Source organism: Coregonus lavaretus (genome assembly GCF_964263955.1).
Source record: "Coregonus lavaretus genome assembly, chromosome: 12".
NCBI classification, from domain to species: domain Eukaryota; kingdom Metazoa; phylum Chordata; class Actinopteri; order Salmoniformes; family Salmonidae; genus Coregonus; species Coregonus lavaretus.
In genome coordinates this window covers 27,140,050-27,162,066 of record NC_139999.1, presented here as the reverse complement: position 1 = coordinate 27,162,066, position 22,017 = coordinate 27,140,050, and the positions used below count along the sequence as shown (strand labels likewise).

The 22,017-nt window shown below is 44.1% G+C and overlaps 1 protein-coding gene across 1 annotated transcript in view; it reads left to right on the top strand.

The window, feature by feature from the left end:
- Positions 1-22,017, top strand: part of LOC311138617 (rho guanine nucleotide exchange factor 10-like protein) — a 127,814-nt gene that overhangs the window by 29,715 nt on the left and 76,082 nt on the right. Inside the window, exons 10-17 of the mRNA XM_084173377.1 lie at positions 902-1,081; positions 2,307-2,423; positions 3,107-3,199; positions 7,860-8,030; positions 9,836-9,981; positions 15,574-15,746; positions 20,207-20,322; positions 21,462-21,589. Of these exons, the coding sequence (XP_084029503.1) occupies positions 902-1,081; positions 2,307-2,423; positions 3,107-3,199; positions 7,860-8,030; positions 9,836-9,981; positions 15,574-15,746; positions 20,207-20,322; positions 21,462-21,589 (1,124 nt within the window). The remainder of the gene's footprint in view (positions 1-901; positions 1,082-2,306; positions 2,424-3,106; positions 3,200-7,859; positions 8,031-9,835; positions 9,982-15,573; positions 15,747-20,206; positions 20,323-21,461; positions 21,590-22,017) is intronic.

Below are 22,017 nucleotides of genomic sequence, written 5' to 3'. Positions count from 1 at the left end.
CTCTCACATCTGTGGTACCCCGCTGCTGCTAAGAGAGAGATTTTCTCTCTGTCAGGTTTTCACAGAATCACAGAATGGGATTCTCTCTTCTTTTTTTATCTCTCTTTTTCTCTGGTGGAGAGAGAAACATTCATTATCTCTCCTCAGAGATGAAGAGACACACCTGCTGAAATGGAATCAGGTGTGATCAGTGGGAGGGTTATGTGCGGCGAAATATTTTCTGATGATGTACTACCTTTGTTTTGGCATGAGATTATTGTGTTTGATAATTGCGGATGTTAATCCTTTTTTTGTGATTTTGCTTACCATTCAACAAGTCCAACTCACTGCTAGAGGAAACATAAAAGAAAATAGCCATGAGCACAATTTCTATTACATTAAGAACTGCGACTTCAGTCCTGTAAAAACAGAAATTGCCCTGTCCATATTCCACTTGTCGATAATTCATTTGCTGTGGAGGATTTATGGTTGGGCAGGGGAGGCTCGTAAAACAACAATAGCAGCACTAGTCTATCATCTATTGTTGATTCCAAAGATTGCCTTTCATTGCTGATTTTCTGCTGACTGCATCTGGCAGTTTCTGATTGCACAGATTACATTCGCCATATTTAAATGACTCTCACTTTAAAAGACACTGCAGTCATGTGCACATGTTTTACACAGTTGACTAGTTTTGATACTGTACAGTGTCTTAACTAATTGCAATTGCTTATAAGAGTGTTACTAACTTATGAGTGCATCAATGTGCCTTTCAGTAAGGGTCCAAGCCCTGTTGGATGCTGCTGTTGTATCTGTTGAGAGATGTTGCATTTTATGATCAGGGACTACCTGTGTGTTTTATATTGTTCTCTACCGTAAAGCATACCTAATCCAAGTTAACTTGGGTGTACTATTTCCCCAGGAGTACCAGAGGCCCTTGCTAGAGGCGGACCCACGCATCCTGAGCCCACGGAAGATCCGTCCCATATTTTACCGTCTACGGGAGATCACTCAGTGTCACTCCATGTTCCAGATCGCACTTGCGTCACGTGTGGCTGAGTGGGACAGCAGTGAGAAGATTGGGGACCTATTTGTGGCCTCGGTTAGTGAGACTTTGTGTGTGTGTGTGTGTGTGTGTGTGTGTGTGTGTGTGTGTGTGTGTGTGTGTGTGTGTGTGTGTGTGTGTGTGTGTGTGTGTGTGTGTGTGTGTGTGTGTGTGTGTGTGTGTGTGTGTGTGTGTGTGTGTGTGTGTGTGTGTGTGTGTGTGTGTGTGTGTGTGTGTGTGTGTGTGTGTGTGTGTGTGTGTGTGTGTGAGTGAGTGAGTGAGAGATTTTCAGGGACTTATTTGTCCAAGTAAAATGAGACAATTTCCACACACACAGTTATAATGAGCTGCACTTAAAATTGAGAAAACAACACTAACCGCATGCATGGAGACAATTACAGCTTAGATTAATATCTATTTTGCAGCAAATACACTCAGAATATGTCTGCTTATTGCATTGGCACTGGTCCATTGGACTAATGTATGAATGTGCTGCTGTGACCCTCTGCAATGTGCTCATCCATAAGGCTAGCTCATTATTTACCTATCAAAGAGACCATTTCGACCCTCTGCCTTCCTGCTGGCCCTGTTTATTGTGATGTTTCATTGATATCCTGACACCAGCCAAATTAGCCTGTTGTGAGAGGTGTTAGGGAGGCTGGGGGTTGGGACCCAACACTCCTCATTGATTTCTTTTTTTCACCTGAGAGTGGATTTGTCGCCCAGCTGTTAATGTTTTATGTTATAGGTCTCATACTTGTATCTGTGTGTTGTTTGTGCCTGGCTTGCAGAGCAGATGAAGTATAGGGTTCATTTCTATGTGAGACTGGCTAATGTTCTAGCTACTGCTCCTCCAGCTACTGCTGCCGTCAGCAGCCCGCTTAGTGTTTAATCAAAGGAGAGTGAATGACTGTGTGCCGTCGCAGCCGCCTCTCAATATCCCCACCTCACCCCTTCTAATGGATTGTGAAGGGTGTTTTTGGTCTCCTGGATGGTAAACAGATCAGGGTCTTAAATACCACATTGAACCAACATTGAAATTACCTGTGGATTTCCAGGATTAGGATTTTGCTAGATCAGCTGTTGAGCTGTTGAATTTCTAAGAACTTTGAACATCTGTCAGAAGAAAGATGTTTTCAGATGTTTTTAAAGATTAAATAACCAAACATGACTTGTCCCTGAATTAATTTGTTTCCTGAAAACCCCAACATATTCCTGATGTGAAATCCAATGGTTGTTCCTCTTGCATTTCCGATAATCCCACTTTTCTGGATTTCCACAGTTTTCCAAGTCCATGGTGCTAGATGTTTACAGCGACTATGTCAATAACTTCACCAATGCCATGGCCCTCATAAAAAAGGCATGCATGTCCAAACCAGCTTTCCTGGAATTCTTAAAGGTGAGTTACAAAGTAGACTTGTCCATGTGTTTTTTCTCTCCAAAACACTCTATTTTTCTTTCAATACACTCTAACCCACGGTCACAGTCAATCTTCAGCTACTATTTAATTTGGCTCTTATAATATACTATATTCTACTGGTGTCTTGATACTTGGTTAAAAGTGTAGTTGCTTTATTGTTTCTCTTTCAACTTGAAGGCTTTTCTTTTTTTTGCGATATACTGCACTAATAGAGAATATTTATACTGCACCAATTAGCAATTCTCACATACTGTACAGTACACCTTGTCAAACCTAAAGTCTGACACAGTAAACTGTATTTAATGATGAACCTGTTCGGGTGATGATGTCAGTGTAGCACATTGTGGCTCTGATTTTCAGCAGTTTTCTATTCATACACAGCAGTAGGACTTCACTCCCTGTGTTATGACCTACACCCACACTCATATACTGTACGCTGACCACCTCCACTTACTCATTCTCTAATGACGAGCACAGCCACCAGAGTCTGTTTCTCCACACCTTACTAACCTAAACTCACTCCTACTCCCACACTCCTAAACTCTATATATCTTCCTCCTTTGAATAAGCACTAAAGGTGTCTTTCTCTTAGTGTATTGATTATCTCCTGACTGTACTATGCTATGTTGTTTATGTAAACCTACTTGTCCTGTGTTGTGTAGAAGAAGCAGGCGTCCAGTATTGATCGCATCACCCTGTACGGCCTCATGGTGAAGCCCATCCAACGCTTTCCCCAGTTCATCCTATTACTGCAGGTATATGCCTTTACCAGCACCGTCATCACTGCTAACAGTGACTAGATAATGTCATATTAGAAAACATAAAAGATAAACAATCTGAGATTTACATCAGAATGTTTTATACACCTAATCAAGAGTTCTGCACATGGCATGATTTGTATTTGTATTTATTATGGATCCCCATCAGCTGCTGCCAAGTCAGCAGCTACTCTTACTGGGGTCCAGCAAAATTAAGGCAGTTTATACAAGTTTAAAAACATTACAACACATTCACAGATTTCACAACATACTGTGTGCCCTCAGGCCCCTACTCCACCACTACCACATATCTACAGTACAAAACCCATGTGTACGTGTGTGTATAGTGCATATGTTATCGTGTGTGTGTATGCATGTGTCTGTGCCTATGTTTGTGTTGCTTCACAGTCCCTGCTGTTCCATAAGGTGTTTTTTTAAATCTGTTTTTTAAAACTAATTTTACTGCTTGCATCATTTACTTGATGTGGAAAAGAGTTCCATGTAGTCATGGCTCTATGTAGTACTGTGCTCCTCCCATAGTCTGTTCTGGACTTGGGGACTGTGAAGAGACCTCTTGTGGCATGTCTTCTGGGGTATGCATGGGTGTCCGAGCTGTGCGCCAGTAGTTCAAACAGACAGCTCGGTGCATTCAACATGTCAATACCTCTCATAAATACATGTAATGATGTAGTCAATCGCTCCTCCACTTTGAGCCAGGAGAGATTGAAATGCATTTTATTATTATTAGCTCTCTGTGTACATCCAAGGGCCAGCCGTGCTGCCCTGTTCTGAGCCAATTGCAATTTTCCTAAGTCCTTTTTTGTGGCACCTGACCACACGACTGAACAGTAGTCCAGGTGTGACAACACTAGGGCCTGTAAGACCTGCCTTGTTGATAGTGCTGTTAAGAAGGTAGAGCAGCGCTTTATTATGGACATACTTCTTCCCATCTTAGCTACTGTAGTATCAATATTTGTAGTTTTGACCATGACAGTTTACAATCCAGGGTTACTCCAAGCAGTTTAGTCACCTCAACTTGCTCAATTTCCACATTATTGTCACGTTCGTTTATAGACGGGACGGACCAAGGCGCAGCGTGATATGCATACATGTTTATTTATACTGAATAAACACCACGACAAAACAACAAATGAAATGAAACGTGAAGTCCAAGGTAGACAAACAACATACCTCACACGGAACAAGATCCCACAACCCACTAGTGCCAATAGGCTGCCTAAGTATGGTCCCCAATCAGAGACAACGAGCGACAGCTGCCTCTGATTGGGAACCACACCGGCCAACATAGATCTAGACATACTAGAACTAAACATAGAAAATACAACATAGAAAAACACAACAAGGAATATACACACCCTGACTCAACATATAAGCGTCCTCTGAGTCAGGGCGTGACAATTATTTATTACAAGATTTAGTTGAGGTTTAGGGTTTAGTGAATGATTTGTCCCAAATACAATGCTTTTAGTTTTAGAAATATTTAGGACTAACTTTTTGTTAAGTGTTGCAGTAATTTCAGTCGCTGTAGTAGCTGACATGTATAGTGTTGAGTCATCCACATACATAGACACTCTGGCTTTACTCAAAGCTGTCACGATCGTTGAACGGAGTAGACCAAGGCGCAGCGTGATGAGCGAACATACTTTATTATCTTTAGTGATAACAAGAACAAAACAACAAACGATAACGACACGTGAAGTCCTTGGCTACAAAATACAACCAACACGGAACAAACCAAAAGGAACAAGATCCCACCACTACTGTGGGAAAACAGCCTGTTTAAATGTGGTTCCCAATCAGAGACAACCAGCCACAGCTGACACTCGTTGCCTCTGATTGAGAACCACACTGGCCAACATAGAAATAGAACAACTAGAAATATCAACACAGAACACAAACACATAGAATCTACACACCCTGGCTCAACATATAGAGTCCCCAGAGCCAGGGTGTGACAAAAGCCAGTGGCATGTCATTAGTAAAGATTGAAAACAGTAATGGGCCTAGACAGCTGCCCTGGGGAATTCCTGATTCTACCTGGATTATGTTGGAGAGGCTTCCATTAAAGAACACCCTCTGTGTTCTGTTAGACAGGTAACTCTTTATCCACAATATAGCAGGGGGTGTAAAGCCATAACACATACGTTTTTCCAGCAGCAGACTATGATCGATAATGTCAAAAGCCGCACTGAAGTCTAACAAAACAGCCCCCACAATCTTTTTATCATTAATTTCTCTCAGCCAATCATCAGTCATTTGGGTAAGTGCTTGTTGAATGTCCTTCCCTATAAGCATGCTGAAAGTTTGTTGTCAATTTCTTTACTGTAAAAAAGCATTGTATCTGGTCAAACACAATGTTTTCCAAAAGTTTACTAAGGGTTGGTAACAGGCTGATTGGTCAGCTATTTAAGCAAGTAAAGGGGGCTTTACTATTCTTAGGTAGCGGAATGACTTTTGCTTCCCTCCAAGCCCGGGGGCACACACATTCTAGTAGGCTTAAATTGAAAATATGGCAATTAGGAGTGGCAATATCGTCCGCTATTATCCTCAGTAATTTTCCATCCAAGTTGTCAGACCCCGGTGGCTTGTCATTGTTGATAGACAACAATACTTTTTTCACCTCCATATTTATATTCCATATTCACTTTACGGAATTCAAAATTACAATGCTTGTCTTTCATAATTTGGTCAGATATACTTGGATATGTAGTGTCAGCGTTTGTTGTTGGCATGTCATGCCTAAGTTTGCTAATCTTGCCAATTAAAAAATCATTAAAGTAGTTGGCAATATCAGTAGGTTTTGTGATGAGTGAGCCATCTGATTCAATAAATGGAGCTGAGTTTGTCTTTTTCACAAAAATGTAATTTAATGTGCTCCGAAGCTTTTTACTCTCATTCTTTGTTTCATAGTTTAGTTTCTTCTTCTTTTTATTCAGTTTAGTCACATGATTTGCAATAAATTTGCCAATCGGTTGTGCAGCCAGACTTACTTGCCATTCATTTAGCCTCATCCCTCTCAACCATAAAATGTTTAAATTCCTCATCAATCCACGGGGATTTAACAGTTTTTACCGTCATTTTCTTAAATGGGTGCATGCCTATTAGTAACTGGAATAAGCAATTTCATAAATGTGTCAAGTTCAGTGTCTGTTTGCTCCTCATTACACACCACAGACCAACAAATATTATTTACATCAACAGCATAGGAATCACTACAAAACGTATTGTATGACCTCTTATACACTATATTAGGCCCAGCCTTTGGAACTTTGGTTTTCCTAGATATGGCTACAATATTGTGATCACTACATCCGATGGATCTGGATTCTGCTTCAAGCTAATTTCTGCAGCATTAGTAAAGATGTGATCAATACATGTTGATGATTTCATTCCTGTGCTGTTTGTAACTATCCTGGTAGTTTGACTGATAACCTGAACCAGGTTGCAGGCAATGGTTACAGTTTGAAGCTTTTTCTTGAGTGGGCAGCTTGATGAAAGCCAGTCAATATTTAAATCACCCAGAAAATATACCTCTCTGTGGATATCACATACATTATCAAGCATTTCACACGTTATCCAGATACTGACTGTTAGCACTTGGTGGTCTATAGCAGCTTCCCACCAGAATGGGCTTTAGGTGAGGCAGATGAACCTGTAGCCATATTACTTCAACAATATTTAACATGAGATCCTCTCTAATCTTTACAGGAATGTGGTTCTGAATATAAACAGCAACACCTCCACCATTGGCATTTCTATATTTTCTGTAAATGTCATAACCTTGTATTGCTACCACTGTATCATCAAATATATTATCTAAGTGAGTTTCAGAGATAGTCAGAATATGAATGTCATCTGTTACTAGCAAATTAATGATTTCAAGAACCTTGTTTCTTAAGCTACATATGTTAACGTGGGCTATTTTGAGCACTTTTCTTCTGGGATGCTTACTTGTTTTTATTGCTTTTCTGGGAAGCGTAGCAGCAGTAGATGTGCTCATGTTATTTATGTTAGTGCAGGGTGAGCTGCACACTGTACATTGGGCAGTTGAAATCTACTATAGTAACATTTTCTAAATCAAACACCAGGCATGGCTCTACTTAGGGCTGCCAAGTGCATAACCATATTAGCTTTTCATGCAGTCAGCTCCTTTTTCTTCCTTTACTCTTCCTCTCTCAAGATTGTGTGTGCGAAGATTTTGATTTGAACTTGCGTACTGGAACTGCAGTACCTCATTTCATCCCTCAGTAGGCATCGATTAGCCATGAATTCAAAGATAAGTTATGAATATGAATTAGGCGTTTTCCTCTTGCCTAAAACTCAAGACTCCGGAGAGGGAGTGTCTGTGTTAAATCATACATTACACAGGGAACTAAATTTAAAGCACTTAAACCCTTCTGGGACTCACACACAGAATACAAGGACATATTTCTGCAGGTCCACAAGCACACACAGTTGCAGGTAAGCCAGACACACACACAGATCTGTGATGAAACTCAATGGATTTCTTAAATAAATATGAAAATGTAAATTATGGGGTTTTACATTGCTCTGGGCGTTCCACACAGAAACACGTGCACACACACAAACCAACACCTATTCACTTTATTTAGTGTTTGTTTCTGTGTTTGTTTAGGACATGCTGAAGAACACACCTAAGGGTCACGTAGATCGCCTGCCTCTGCAGCTGGCTCTGACTGAACTGGAGATGCTGGCTGAGAAGCTGAATGAACAGAAGCGTGTGGCCGACCAAATAGCTGAGACTCAGCAGCTAGCACGCAGTGTCAGCGACCGCTCGCTCAGCAAGGTGAACGAACCACTGCAATACACATGGATACACACTTGCACACACACAGAAAGCACATGCATGGCATAGCACGCACACACATGCATGCACGCTTGCACACACACACACACACACACACACACACACACACACACACACACACACACACACACACACACACACACACACACACACACACACACACACACACACACACACACACACACACACACAGTAATCAACCTGCTCACTATGTGGCTCAACCCCAGAGCCCTTCCTCTACCTCCACTGTGTTATCAGCATGAGCCAAACATCTATGCATTAGGCTATATAGCCATCACTTACATTACCTTCCCAGACATTAGTCTAGGAAAGCCTTTTTATTTAGAAAAATCATTGCCCAGAAATGATGCCCATTATCGCCCCTGAACAGCATCCAAACACCACGGCAGGGGCGTTCCTTCTCCATTACCACACTGGAATTACAGTCTAGACGCTGCAAATCTGAACAAATGCATTTCTGAATAAGAGGAATTAGGGGGTAAATGAGACATTTAATTGGAAACCGTGAGAGAGTTATCTCTCCCCAGTCTCTCGCCTTCTCCTTTCCCTCTCGTTTCCACCCCCCCTCCTTTCCTGCTGCTGTTCTTTTCTTCCCTCTCCATCTCTTTCTCATTCTTCCTCGCTCTCTCTCTTTCTCACCACCCGCAGCCCAGCATCTCCCACTCTCCCTCTCCCTCCCTCTGTCCCTCCTTCGCTCTCTTTCTTTCTACTGTTCCATGGTGGTGAATTTTCCAGAGCCCTGAGATGAGCTGATTCGGCCAATCTCGTCTGCTCCACACATAATTCCATTTATTGCGGTGAGACTGCAGAATTGCAATAGGAAGCAGCTCTCTTCCATAACCCCATAACCGTCTAATGAAATATGAATTATTTGTCTCTAAGTATCTAAGTCAGTGGAATAGGGGAGATAACACTGTTAGTGGGAACAGGTTGAGGTTTCTGTTTTACTCTATCTCTCAGACACACGCTCACACAAAACAGTCACTCATGGACACACGGTTGACACTTTGGACATTTCTGAGGGGCCCTTCCATAACTTACATCTGTCTGCCTCTTGAGGGTGCTGTAGTTCTGTGATCATAGATGACAGGCTACTGTTTGACTAATGACTCATTTCATAGCCATCTGAACAAATGCCAAGCACTGTTACTGATTCCCCACAGATATAATAATCAATTTTGTGAGATGTGATGGGATGTAGAACACTGTGCATTGTAATATGGACAGAACACAAATTCATTATTCATAAAATTGTGATTATATGGAACAAACATAAACATTAAAGTGGGACACAGTATCTGAGCTGCATATTTGTACTTTACCATCCATTCAGTCTTTGGGCTTTACTGTTGTTGTAATTATTATTTTTTCAGAAGATTGTTTTAGAATTCATAAAACTGACTGTATTGATTCAGCTGGACATAAAAAGTTACCGGAACATGTCATAAAACTACTTCCTATTATATTACCCTTTGCCATGCAGGAAAGTATGCCTTGTGTGTTTTCACATACTGTAGCATACAGCAACATTTCTGTGAATATTTCCATTTGTGAGTGTGTGTGTGTGTTAGCGTGTGAATGTGTTCTGTGTGCCCTGACTGCACAAACCTACCTTGATCTGCTACTGATTCCCAATGAAACACTCACTTAACCAGACTTTAGCCTGCCTGCTGTGCTCCTTAGCAATTGAACTGAAACCCTGGGGAATTGGCCCTTTGTGATGTGTCTTTTGAGACAGTGTCCTGATTGCTCTGTCCCTTTAGCAACTGAACTCAGACCAGGGGTCGCTGGTGCTTTGTGAGACGTTGATTGAGACGGTGTACGGGGAGCGAGGCCAGATCCTGAAGTCTAAGGAGCGCAAAGTCTTCCTCTTCAATGACATACTCATCTGTGCCAACATCAACGTCAAGTAAGTGGTGGGTTGTTCCACCTCAAAAAGCACAAGAAAGAGGATTTTGACACCCACTATGTCAGATTTTTCTGAAATCGTTTCTGTGGTTAGAAACAGATAAGATTAGCATTCCTGCAACATTATTGTGTTGAAATATAATTTTATCTCTGAGAAATTAAGCTAGTTGATTGCACCCAAATTGGCGATTTTAAATGATAGAATTCATATAATATTCAATAAATATAATACATAACATCAGATTTCGACCCGAAATAAATCTAACAATGAGTAAGACATGAGGATTCCAAAGAAATGGTCAAAAGCCACTCACAGACCCCCCACAACCACATGCCAATCCCAACCCAACAACGAGTACACAGTATCAGTTCTCTATGTTTGACACGTAGTATGGAGCTGCAGTTCAGAGTATTGTTTCTTCATCCTATGTAATGCATTCTCAGTGAATTTGGGGATGTTTTTTTCCCTCCACTGTTCAGAGAAATGAGTCATTTAAGTTTTTAGGTTTATATCCCATCCTACATTCTGATATTACCAGATTCGGACCACTAGATGGTGGTGTTCCTGCTATTAGATTATAAAAAAAAAAAAATCCACCCTCCCCCTGAATGTTAAAGGAATAGTTCACCCAAATTACAAAATGACATATTGGTTTCCAATGCAAGTCAATGCAAGTCAATGGTACCTATATTAGCATTTTCATGCTTCATGTTCAAATCATCCTAAATTATCTAAAAATGTATTGTGTAACTCAATTATTGTTACTTGTGAAAATGCTGATATAGGTGCCATTGACTTGCATTTTAAACGGTGGCCAGGTAAACACAACCAAAGCATGGGTTGCTGTCGTACATTGTCCATAGACTGCTTACAGGGTAAGGAAACCAATTTGTCATTTTGGGATTCTTAAAAAAAATATCACCTAATAGCAGGAACAGCACCATCTAGTGATCAGAACCTGGTAATATCAGGATGTAGGATGAGACATAAACCTATCAACTAAAATGACTAATTTCTCTGAACAGGGGGAAAAAACATTACCAAATTCACTGAGAATGCATGACATACTTCAGAAAATATTAACACCCCTTGACTTTTTCCACATTTTGTTGTGTTACAGCCTGAATTTAAAATTTATAAAATATAAAGTTGTGTCACTGGCCTATACACAATACCCCATAATGTGAAAGTGGAATAATTTAATTCGAAATTTTTACTAATTAATTGTAAATGAAAAGCTGAAATGTCTTGAGTCAATAAGTATTCAACCCCTTTGTTATGGCAAGCATAAATAAGTTCAGGAATTACAATTTGCTTAACAAGTCACATTATAAGTTGCATGGACTCTGTGAGCAATAATAGTGTTTAACATGATTTTTGAATGACTACCTAATTTCTGTACCCCACACACACATACAATTATCTGTAAGGTTCCTCAGTCGAGCAGTGAATTTCAAACACAGGTTCAACCACAAAGACCAGGGAGGTTTTCCAATGTCTCGCAAAAAGGGCACCTATTGGTTGATGGGTAAAAAAAAAGCAGACATTGAATATCCCTTTGAGCAAGGTAAAGTTATTAATTACACTTTGGATGGTGCATCAATACACCCAGTCACTACAAAGTTACAGGCGTCCTTCCTAACTCAGTTGCCAGAGGGAAAGGAAACATCTCAGGGATTTCACCATGAGGCCAATGGTGACTTCAAAACAGTTACAGAGTTTAATGGCTGTGATAGGAGAAAACTGAGAATGGATCAACAACATTGTAGTTACAACACAATACTAACCTAAATGACAGAGTAAAAAGAAGGAAGCCTGTACAGAATAAAACATATTCCAAAACATGCGTCCTGTTTGCAATAAGGCACTAAAGGAAAACAGCAAAAAAAAGTGGCAAAGAAATTAACTTTATGTCCTGAATACAAAGTGTTATGTTTGGGGCAAATCCAACACAACACATCACTGAGTACCACGCTTCAGATTTTCAAGCATGGTGGTGGCTGCACCATGTTATGGGTATGCTTGTCATCAGCAAGGACTAAGGAGTTTTTTAGGATAAAAAGAAACGGAATAGAGCTAAGCACAGGCAAAATCCTAGAGGAAAACCTGGTTCAGTCTGCTTTCTAACAGACACTGTGAGACAAATTCACCTTTCAGCAGGACAATAATCTAAAACACAAGAATAAATATACACTGGAGTTGCTTATGAAGATGACATTGAATGTTCCTGAGTGGCCTAGTTACAGTTTTGACTTATATCCTCTTGAAAATCTATGGCAAGACTAAAAATTGCTGTCTAGCAATGATCAACAACCAACTTGACAGAGCTTGAATAATTTAAAAAAGAATAACGTGTAAATATTGTACAATCTAGGTGTGCAAAGCTCTGAGAGACTTACCCAGAAAGACTCATAGTTGTAATCGCTGCCAAAGGTGATTCTAACATGTATTGACTCAGAGATGTGAATACTTACTGTCACGATCGTTAACGGAAGATACGGACCAAGGCGCAGCGTGATAAGCGTACATTTTATTAAGTACTTAACACAACACAAAACAACAAACGATACGTGAAGTCCTAGGTTACACAAAACAAACCTTTACAGAACAAGATCCCACACTGACTAGTGCCAAACAGGCTGCCTAAGTATGGTCCCCAATCAGAGACAACGAGATACAGCTGCCTCTGATTGGGAACCACCCTGGCCAACATAGATCTAAACGATCTAGCACATCAACATAGAAAATATAACACAGAAACTACACACCCTGGCTCAACATTTCAGAGTCCCCAGAGCCAGGGCGTGACAGTACCCCCCTCCCCCCAAAGGCGTGGACTGCGACCGCGCCACACAAACACAACAGGGTAGGGGCCGGGTGGGCGGATCCGGCTTCGGGCGTGACCACCACTTTCTCTCCACCTCCCCGTTGCGCCCCTGATCTGGTCTGGCACCGCTAACTGGAACTGGAGCTGGACCCGACGACGGTGGATCAAACCGTACAGGCTCCGGACTGGAGCCGCTGGCCGGAGCTGGACTGGACACCGGTGGAGCGGATTGCTCTGGCTCCGGAGTGGATCCGCTGACTGGAGTTGGACCGGACCCCGGTGGAGCGGATTGCTCTGGCTCCGGAGTGGAGCAGCTGACCGGTGCCGGACAAGGCACCGGTGGAACAGGCACGGGCCGTGCCGGACTGGACACACGCACCGCTGGCTTGGTACGGGGAGCAGGAACGGGCCGGACCGGGCTGACGATGCGCACCACTGGCTTGGTGCGGGGAGCAGGAACGGGCCGGACCGGGCTGACGACGTGCACCACTGTCTTGGTGCGAGGGGCAGGAACAGGCCGGACCGGGCTGGCGACGAGGGGCAGGAACAGGCCGGACCGGGCTGGCGACGCGCACCACTGGCTTGGTGCGAGGGGCAGGAACAGGCCGGACCGGGCTGGCGACGCGCACCACTGGCTTGGTGCGAGGGGCAGGAACAGGCCGGACCGGGCTGGCGACGCGCACCACTGGCTTGGCGCGAGGGACAGGAACAGGCCGGACCGGGCTGGCGACACGCACCACTGGCTTGGCGCGAGGGACAGGAACAGGCCGGACCGGACTGGGAACACGCACCACTGGCTTGGTGCGGGGAGCAGGAACAGGCCGGGCTGGACTGGGAACACGCACCACTGGCTTGGTGCGGGGAGCCAGAACGGGCCGGACTGTGGAGGCGGACTGGAGGTCTGGAGCGGAGAGCTGACACAACCCGTCCTGGCTGAATGCCTACTTCCACACAATACGTGTGAGGCATCAGCACAGGACGTACGGGGCTGTGCACTCGTACTGGCGCTACAGCACGTGGCACTGGCGCAGGATATACAGGACCGAGGAGGCGTACTGGAGACCACGAGCATTGAGCCGGCACACCCCGTCCTGGCTGAATGCCCATCTTACCGACACGTGCGTGGTGCTAGCACAGGACGTACAGGACTGTGCCGGAACACTCGCGGCACAGTACGTGGCTCCGCATAACACGGAGCCTGCCCAGTCACACGCTTCCTAGCCTGAGTACGGGGAGTTGGCTCTGCTCTAACCCTAGGCTCCGCCAACCACCCTTTTAGCCCCCCCCAACATTTTTTATTGGGGCTGTCTCTCGGGCTTCCTCCTCGGCCGGTACCCTCTGCGTTGCCGCTGCTCCTCTCTATAGCGCGCCTCCACAGTCTCCTCCCAAGGACGGCGATCCATTCCGAAGTGAATCTCCTCCCAAGTCCAGGATCCCTTCCCGTCCAGGATCTCCTCCCAGGTCCAGGCTGTCTGTTCCTGGACACGCTGCTTGGTCCTCTTTTGGTGGGATCTTCTGTCACGATCGTTAACGGAAGATACGGACCAAGGCGCAGCGTGATAAGCGTACATTTTATTTAGTACTTAACATGACACAAAACAACAAACACACAATATGTGAAGTCCTAGGTTACACAAAACAAACCTTTACGGAACAAGATCCCACACTGACTAGTGCCAAACAGGCTGCCTAAGTATGGTCCCCAATCAGAGACAACGAGATACAGCTGCCTCTGATTGGGAACCACACTGGCCAACATAGATCTAAACGATCTAGCACATCAACATAGAAAATATAACACAAAAACTACACACCCTGGCTCAACATTTCAGAGTCCCCAGAGCCAGGGCGTGACAACTTACAATATGTACATTTGATATTTCGGTATTTCATTATGGTGTATTGTGTGTAGATGGGTGAGATTTATTTATTTTTAAATCCATTTTGAATTCAGGCTCTGTAACACAACAAAACGTGGAATAAGTCAAAGGGAATGGATACTTTCCGAAGGTGTCTCCGTAGAGTAGAGTAAATTCTGCTAAACAGCTCTTCAATCTAAATACACAAACACCTTCCCAGCGCCACAGCAGCAGCAACACGAGGCTCAGCCTACAAGGCTTTGCAGGGATATATTTAGGCAAAATGCATAGCAAAGAGTAATACAGTGTTCTCTAGCACTATCTGGAGTTACCAGAGCTTTATCAGCTTTTAACAAATGTCAGGCAGCTTAACTAGAGCAACAGGAGTCCTAGATTACTGACATAACATATTTCTTGGTCCCTCTCCAATTTATCCTCTATGACAGCGCCATTGATCACATCTTCTCAGAGCTATAGGTAAACAGGAAAGATGTTCCTCTATTTGCAAAGCTCCTGTCTGAGACGTTCATACCTCAAAGCTCTCTTGTTCAGCCTTCAAAGTAATTATCACCCCATGTTTTGTTCAACTTGATTCCCCTGAAGTTGACTTTGCCTGCCCTCTAGAATCTTGACAAACTGATCACAATGTTGATTGTGTGCTTGATTACAGGAATATATGAATATAAAATTAACGCTGCTCACAGCCGGGGGTCCTGCTTTCTGCCGTGAACACAGCTGATCAGACGGATTCTAATTCTGCTCCCCAGCTATTTTTGTGATAATTCAAAGAATGACACCTCAGTTCTCCTCCTGTTGGTGGTTTGGGATTAGTGCTTCTGTTAGGAGGAGCGGGACGCTGGGAAGAGCTTTGATTTAACTTGTTTTCTTATTTTTTTCCATCACCAGGGGCCTCCCTGATATCAGCAGCCTGGTCCCTGTTGGTCCTAAGTACACCATGAAGTGGAGCGCCCCCCTGCTGCAGGTCCAGGTGGTGGAGGTGGGTCAGGAGGCCTCCCAGGCCAAGGAAACCTTGTTCCAGCATGGCGGTGCCAAGCACCCTGGCAGTGCCTGTCCCCCAGGTTGGTAAACCTCCTGAGTCATCCATCCATGACCTCTCTATCCCTGTTCATCATCTCCTACATGTAGTCCAGTTAATCTCATCACTTGGCCAGACTCCTAGTCTCAGCCCTGTGGTCTGATTCAGCACAGCCCTCTAATCTGTTTCCTACTGTGAACTGTCCCAGTGAATTCTGGTGACACAGCGCTGTCACTCTGATTGAGGATGTGTTTGTGAAAAAAATTGCGATGATGGAAAACATAGCCGCACCCTCCACAGTCTCATTTCACTCTCTGATAGACCACAAACATATCTGGAGTGGTGTCATCAATCTGCAGAGATTATTCCCTTCCTCTCCAGCTCCAATTAGAGAAGCAGCAGCACTAGATAGGAATCGAATGGTGCAACAGTCCTTTTCCCACAAAACTCTGTTGTGCGTACAGCTTGGTGGAGAGATCCCTGATAAATGTGCCATGGGAAGGAGGAGATACAAAGCCTTATCAGGATGTAATGGAACAGCCTTTTAAAGTTGGAGCTCCATGACTTCAATATTAATGGCGACTTTTACAGTAGCGTCTGACCGTGTCACGCTCAGCGAACAGCAACAGTTTAACAAGGAGGCCAAGATTAGGCTTAGATTCTCTGAAGATTAAGCCTTACAGTCTTATAAGTGTACTGCAACACTGTGAGATCATTTAACGGTACATTTAAAGGTATATCACTCTCTCTCTCTCTTTTCCCAGTCTTTTACTAGCCTGTCATGTGTTTGAAAAGCTATGGTTGATTTGAGATTTTAGCACTGGCCCAATGCAAGCCATTCCCTTAATCATGCCTTTCCAGGAATCTTCCTCTGTGCATCTGTTGAATTACTTTCCAGCCTGCCAGTCACACAGACTGGCCCGTCTATTTATAGTTCCCCGTCCCCTGTGATGTCATTCGGCGAGGTGTCCTGCCTAAATCCCACGCTCCCACGGCTTGGAGAGAAATTGACTAATTTTTCATCTCTGGCCCTGGTGCCCTCCTTTATTGATGGAGAAGGCTGGCCTTCTGAGAACTACAGGGATCTCTCAATTCTCTCTCTCTCCTCTCTCTCTCTTAGCTTCTCCCGCCCCATTACAGACTTATTATTGTCCCACATGTTTTATACTGACACTGAAACGAGAATGCAATGCTGCACTTACATGCAGTGAGCTGGTGTGCAGGTTCGGATGGGGATTAGTCTATGGTTTTGGTGCATATTTGGACCAATGACTGTATATATTGGGGATTTGGAAGCAGTGGCTGCTGTAAATTCCCTCAGGTTAGTTCCCAGAGCTGGATGCAGCACCAGCTGGACTATAGGTTGAGGATGGATATTCCTGCTGGCTGTTGTTACATGAGGTGGCTGCCCTTGGAAGGATGGGCAGGGGCCCCTGTGGGCTCAGCCCTGCCTTGCTGCTACGTGCCCGGCGGCCACTGTGAATAACCTTGTCTGAGTGTGAAAACCAATCCTGCCACACCAACGGGATTACGCTGGATTACAACTCAGCACATTCACCTCCGGGGCTGAGGCCAACTCCAGGCGGGCGGGGACACAACGGACCTGTGTGCCAGCGCATCCCAATGCCTCACAGATACAGGGAAGCCATTGTGTACAGAAGCTCATGGCAGGCACACCTCTTTATATTCAGATGTCTGCTATTGATCGTGTCTCACAGATGACAGATGTCTGTGCCCGTCCATGTCAGAGATCCCATTAAATCCCCAAAGGTTACAAAGGCTCTCTTTAAGAGAACAATACTTGCCTCTCTCTGCTCTCGCTGGGGGTTGGAGAATGTGAAGACAGTATGCTCCCAAGTCGATTGGTAAATCTCACGTCTAATGAGACTCCTGCATTCCTTTTGCCGGGAAAAAGGGCGTCATATTAGCTCCAAATGGCCACGTTTCTCTATCTACTTTTTAGTTATACATTCAGACTCCAGACTACATTCAGACCATTCAACAAATAACGGCAGCGATCGATCCATCACACATTGAGCTCCTTTGTTAGTGGAAATTCAAGTTTTCTTTTATCACTTCTACTAGTGATTGTAGTTCAGGAATGTAAAGAATTACAGTTCTATTGGGGATTGCAATAGTTGTTTGACCTTGAGCTCTTACAAGGCCCTCCCTTGCCCTCCCTTTGGCAAATCAGACCATAATTTTATCCTCCTGTTTACAAGCAAAAACTCAAACAGGAAGTAAGAGTGATGTGCTCAATACAGAAGTGGTCTGATGAAGCCGATGCTAAGCTACAGGAATGTTTTGCTAGCACAGACTGGAATATATGCCATGGATTTATCCAATAACATGTATGAGTTTACGAACAGTCACCGGCTTCATTAATAAGTGCATCAACAACGTCATCCCCACAGTGACCATACGTACATACCCCAACCAGAAGCCATGGATTACAGCAACATCCGCACTGAGCTAAAGGCCAGAGCTGCTGCCTTCAAGGAGCGGGACACTAATCCGGAATCATATAAAAAATCCCGCTACGGCCTCCGACAAGCCATCAAACAGGCAAAACTTCAATACAAGACTAAGATCGAATCCTACTACGCTAGCTCTGATGCTCAACGGAAGTAGCAGAGTTTGTAAACTATCATAAGATTACAATGGGAAACCCAGCCACGAAAAAGCCCAGCAATGCAAACATACCAGACAAGTTAAATGCCTTCTATGTTCGCTTCAAGGCAAATAACACGGAACCATGCACGAGCGCACCAGCTGTTCCAGACGACTGTGTGATCTTGCTCTTCGTAGCTGATGTGAGTAAGCCCTTTAAACAGGTTAACATTCACAAGGCTGCGGGTCCAAACGGAATACCAGGACGCAAACTCAGAGAATGCGCTGACCACCTGGCAAGTGTCTTCACTGACATTTATAACCTTTCCCTGACCCGGTCTGTAATACCAACTTGTTTCAAGCAGACCACCATAGTCCCCGTGCCCAAGAACGCCAAGGTAACCTGCCTAAATGACTATCTTCCCGTAACACTCACATCTATAGCCATGAAAAGCTTTGAAAGGCTGGTCATGGCTCACATCAACACCATCATCCCAGACACCCTGGACCCACTCCAATTCACATACCACCCCAACAGATCCACAGATGGTGCAATCTCTATTGTACTTCACACTGCCCTCACCCACCTGGACAAAAGGAATACCTATGTAAGAATGCTGTTCATTGACTACAGCTCAGCATTCAACACCATAGTCCTCTCCAAGCTCATCACCAAGCTCAGGAACCTGGGACTGAACACCTCCTTCTGATCCTGGACTTCCTGAGGGTAGGCAACAACACATCTGCCACACTGACTATCAACATGGGGCCCCTCTGGGGTGTGTGCTTAGTCCCCTCCTGTATTCCCTGTTCACCCACGACTGTGTGGCCGCACACGACTCCAACACCATCATCAAGTTTGCTGATGACACGACGGTGGTAGGCCTGATCACCGACGAAGATGTGGCAGCCTATAGGGAGGAGGTCAGAAAAACCTCTCCCTTAATGTCAGCAAAACAAAGGAGCTGATCATGGACTACAGGAAACAGAGGGGCAAGCATGCCCCCATCCATATCGATGGGGCTGTAGTGGAGCAGGGTGAGAGCTTCAAGTTCCATGGTGTCCACATCACTACGGAATTAACATTGTCCACACACTCCCACACAGTTGTGAAGAGGGCAAGACAGCACCTCTTCCACCTCAGGAGGCTGAAAAGATTTGGAAAAGGCCCTCAGATCCTCAAAAAGTTATACAGCTGCACTATTGAGAGCATCTTGACTGGCTGCATCACCACTTGGTACGGCAACTGCAAGGCACCTGACTGTAAGGCGCTACAGAGAGTGGTGCGTACGGCCCAGTACATCACTGGGGACGAGTTCCCTGCCATACAGGACCTCTATACCAGGCGGTGTCAGAGGAAGGCCCTAAACATTGTCAAAGACTCCAGCCACCCAAGCCATACACTGTTCTCTCTGCTACCGCACGGCAAGTGGTACCAGTGCACCAAGTCTGGAACCAACAGGACCCACACTGGACTCTAACCACACACTCACACACCAACACACACATACACACACTACATATACCCACACACACACACGCTGCTGTCTATTATATATCCTGTTGCCTAGTCACTTTACCCCATAGTTATATGTACATAGCTACCTCAATTACCTCAAACTTCTGCACATCGACTTGATACTGGTACTCCCTGTATATAGCCATGTTTAAAAAAAACGTGTTATTGTTATTCGTTATTCACTGTGTATTTATTCCTAGTGTCACAATTTCTATCTTTAACTCTGCGTTGTTGGAAAAGGACCTGTAAGCATTTCACTGTTAGTCTACACCTGTTGTTTACAAAGCATGTGACAAATAACATTTGATTTGATGTTAATGGTGTAACCTGTTGATGTGTGTACTGTGTTGTGCCATGTTGTGTGTTGTCCACAGGGAAGGTAATCCTGGGTCCTCCTCGGCTCTACCAGGAGCTCCAGGAGCTGCAGCATGACCTGTCTGTGGTGGACGAGATCACACTACTGGTGGGAACGCTACAGGGGACATACCAGGTAACTGTATAACACCAGCCCACACCACTACAGCCAAACCACTGTCACACGCCACCTCACTACTTAGAACACAGCCCAAACCCCAACCTGTGGGTCTACTGTTGTAATTTTTCGCACCACTACACAGCCCAGAGTTACTCACAAAAGCCTACATCCAAATTACCCACTTTAAAAACATGCACCACAACTTGACCTCCAAAAGCACTGCTTTTTACTTAAAATAGATTTAATTTGCAGCTTGACAAATTATTAATAAAGCTGATATTTCAAAATACTGCTTGCAAATGTAAGGTTGATCAAAGGTGATTTGTTTCTACTACAACCCAACTAACTACAGGTCTAAATCCCTGAGAACACATAATGCTTTGAACATGAACAAAGTGTTATTTTGTAAAATGCTCAGTACTGTACAACAACAAATTTGAAGGCTATCTCCTGAAGAACGGAGTGCCTCTCTCTTGCAGTGAGCTATGCTGTCTTCAAATCAGGACACCTCCCAGTAGTGTGTCTGTCTGCCACCATGACATTAAAGCCACTGTACATAACACAGTCACAGTGTACTCCAGCAATCACCAAAGAGCCTCTCAGTGGAAAGGTGGCCTTTTTGTCTCTCTGTTTTTAATGAGCTCAATGTCCTTAGGTGGAGTAAAATCAGCTTTTCTCCATATCACTGATTTCACACCCCACCCAGTTATAATAAAAATGTCCACCAAACAAATATAGGAAATACTTCTGCATGGCTCATTGACTTCAAAATGTATTTGATTCTATTTAACCAGGAGGACTAAACTGTAAAAGTGGAGTAGGAGATGTAATGTGTAAACGTTATATTTGATGGAATAAAAGTGCTTTGGCCATGGGTTGATGAAAGGGTCTATAAATCAGAGCAGTTTTATGAGGAGGGTGTGGTCGGTTCTTTTAATAGAGAGTGTAAGTATGTCATTATAGTCCATGCATGATGGTGTGACTATAAGCATGGCATACTTAAGTTATGGTTTTGAATGTAAGGTTGTGAATGTAAGCAGAAGTACATCATGTAGGAGTGGATGGGAGAATTGCATGCACATGGGAGTATGTACTGTAATGTAGCTATATTTTCATGTCACAGCTGAATGTTCTTGTGTGTTTGTGGATCATAGAACCTGAACACGACCGTGGCCCAGGACTGGTGTCTAGCTCTCCAGAGACTCATCCGGATCAAGGAGGATCAGATTCAGAGTGCCAACAAGTGCCGCTTACGCCTGCAGGTGCCTGGGAGACCAGACAAGTGAGTATTACCTCAATATTACTGGGCCTTGTGATAAAGTCAGCCATACTGTAGTACCATCCAATGTGTGGATTTCATCCACTATCTTCACTCGTGTGATTTTATGATTTAAAGGGGCCAAATTGAACTGTGAGGGCTTGTTTTACACTGCTATCTTCACTCCAGAAAACAGGTTGCTGGAGAAATAGCCTAATCCATAACTCGGAAAACAGGCCGTCACACGCAGCACATAAAGATAATAGCTGGTGACAAGTATTTTAATGTGCCTGGGCGCTAACGTTATGATGATGAAGGAGCCTGATGCTGTGTTCACTTACCCTCAAAGAGCACATTACCTGCCATTATGCTCAGCCAGTGTTAAAAGCCTGCCCCCACCCACCTCTGCTACAGCTGGCTGGCAAATGAGGTCCAGACTGCACACCACGATG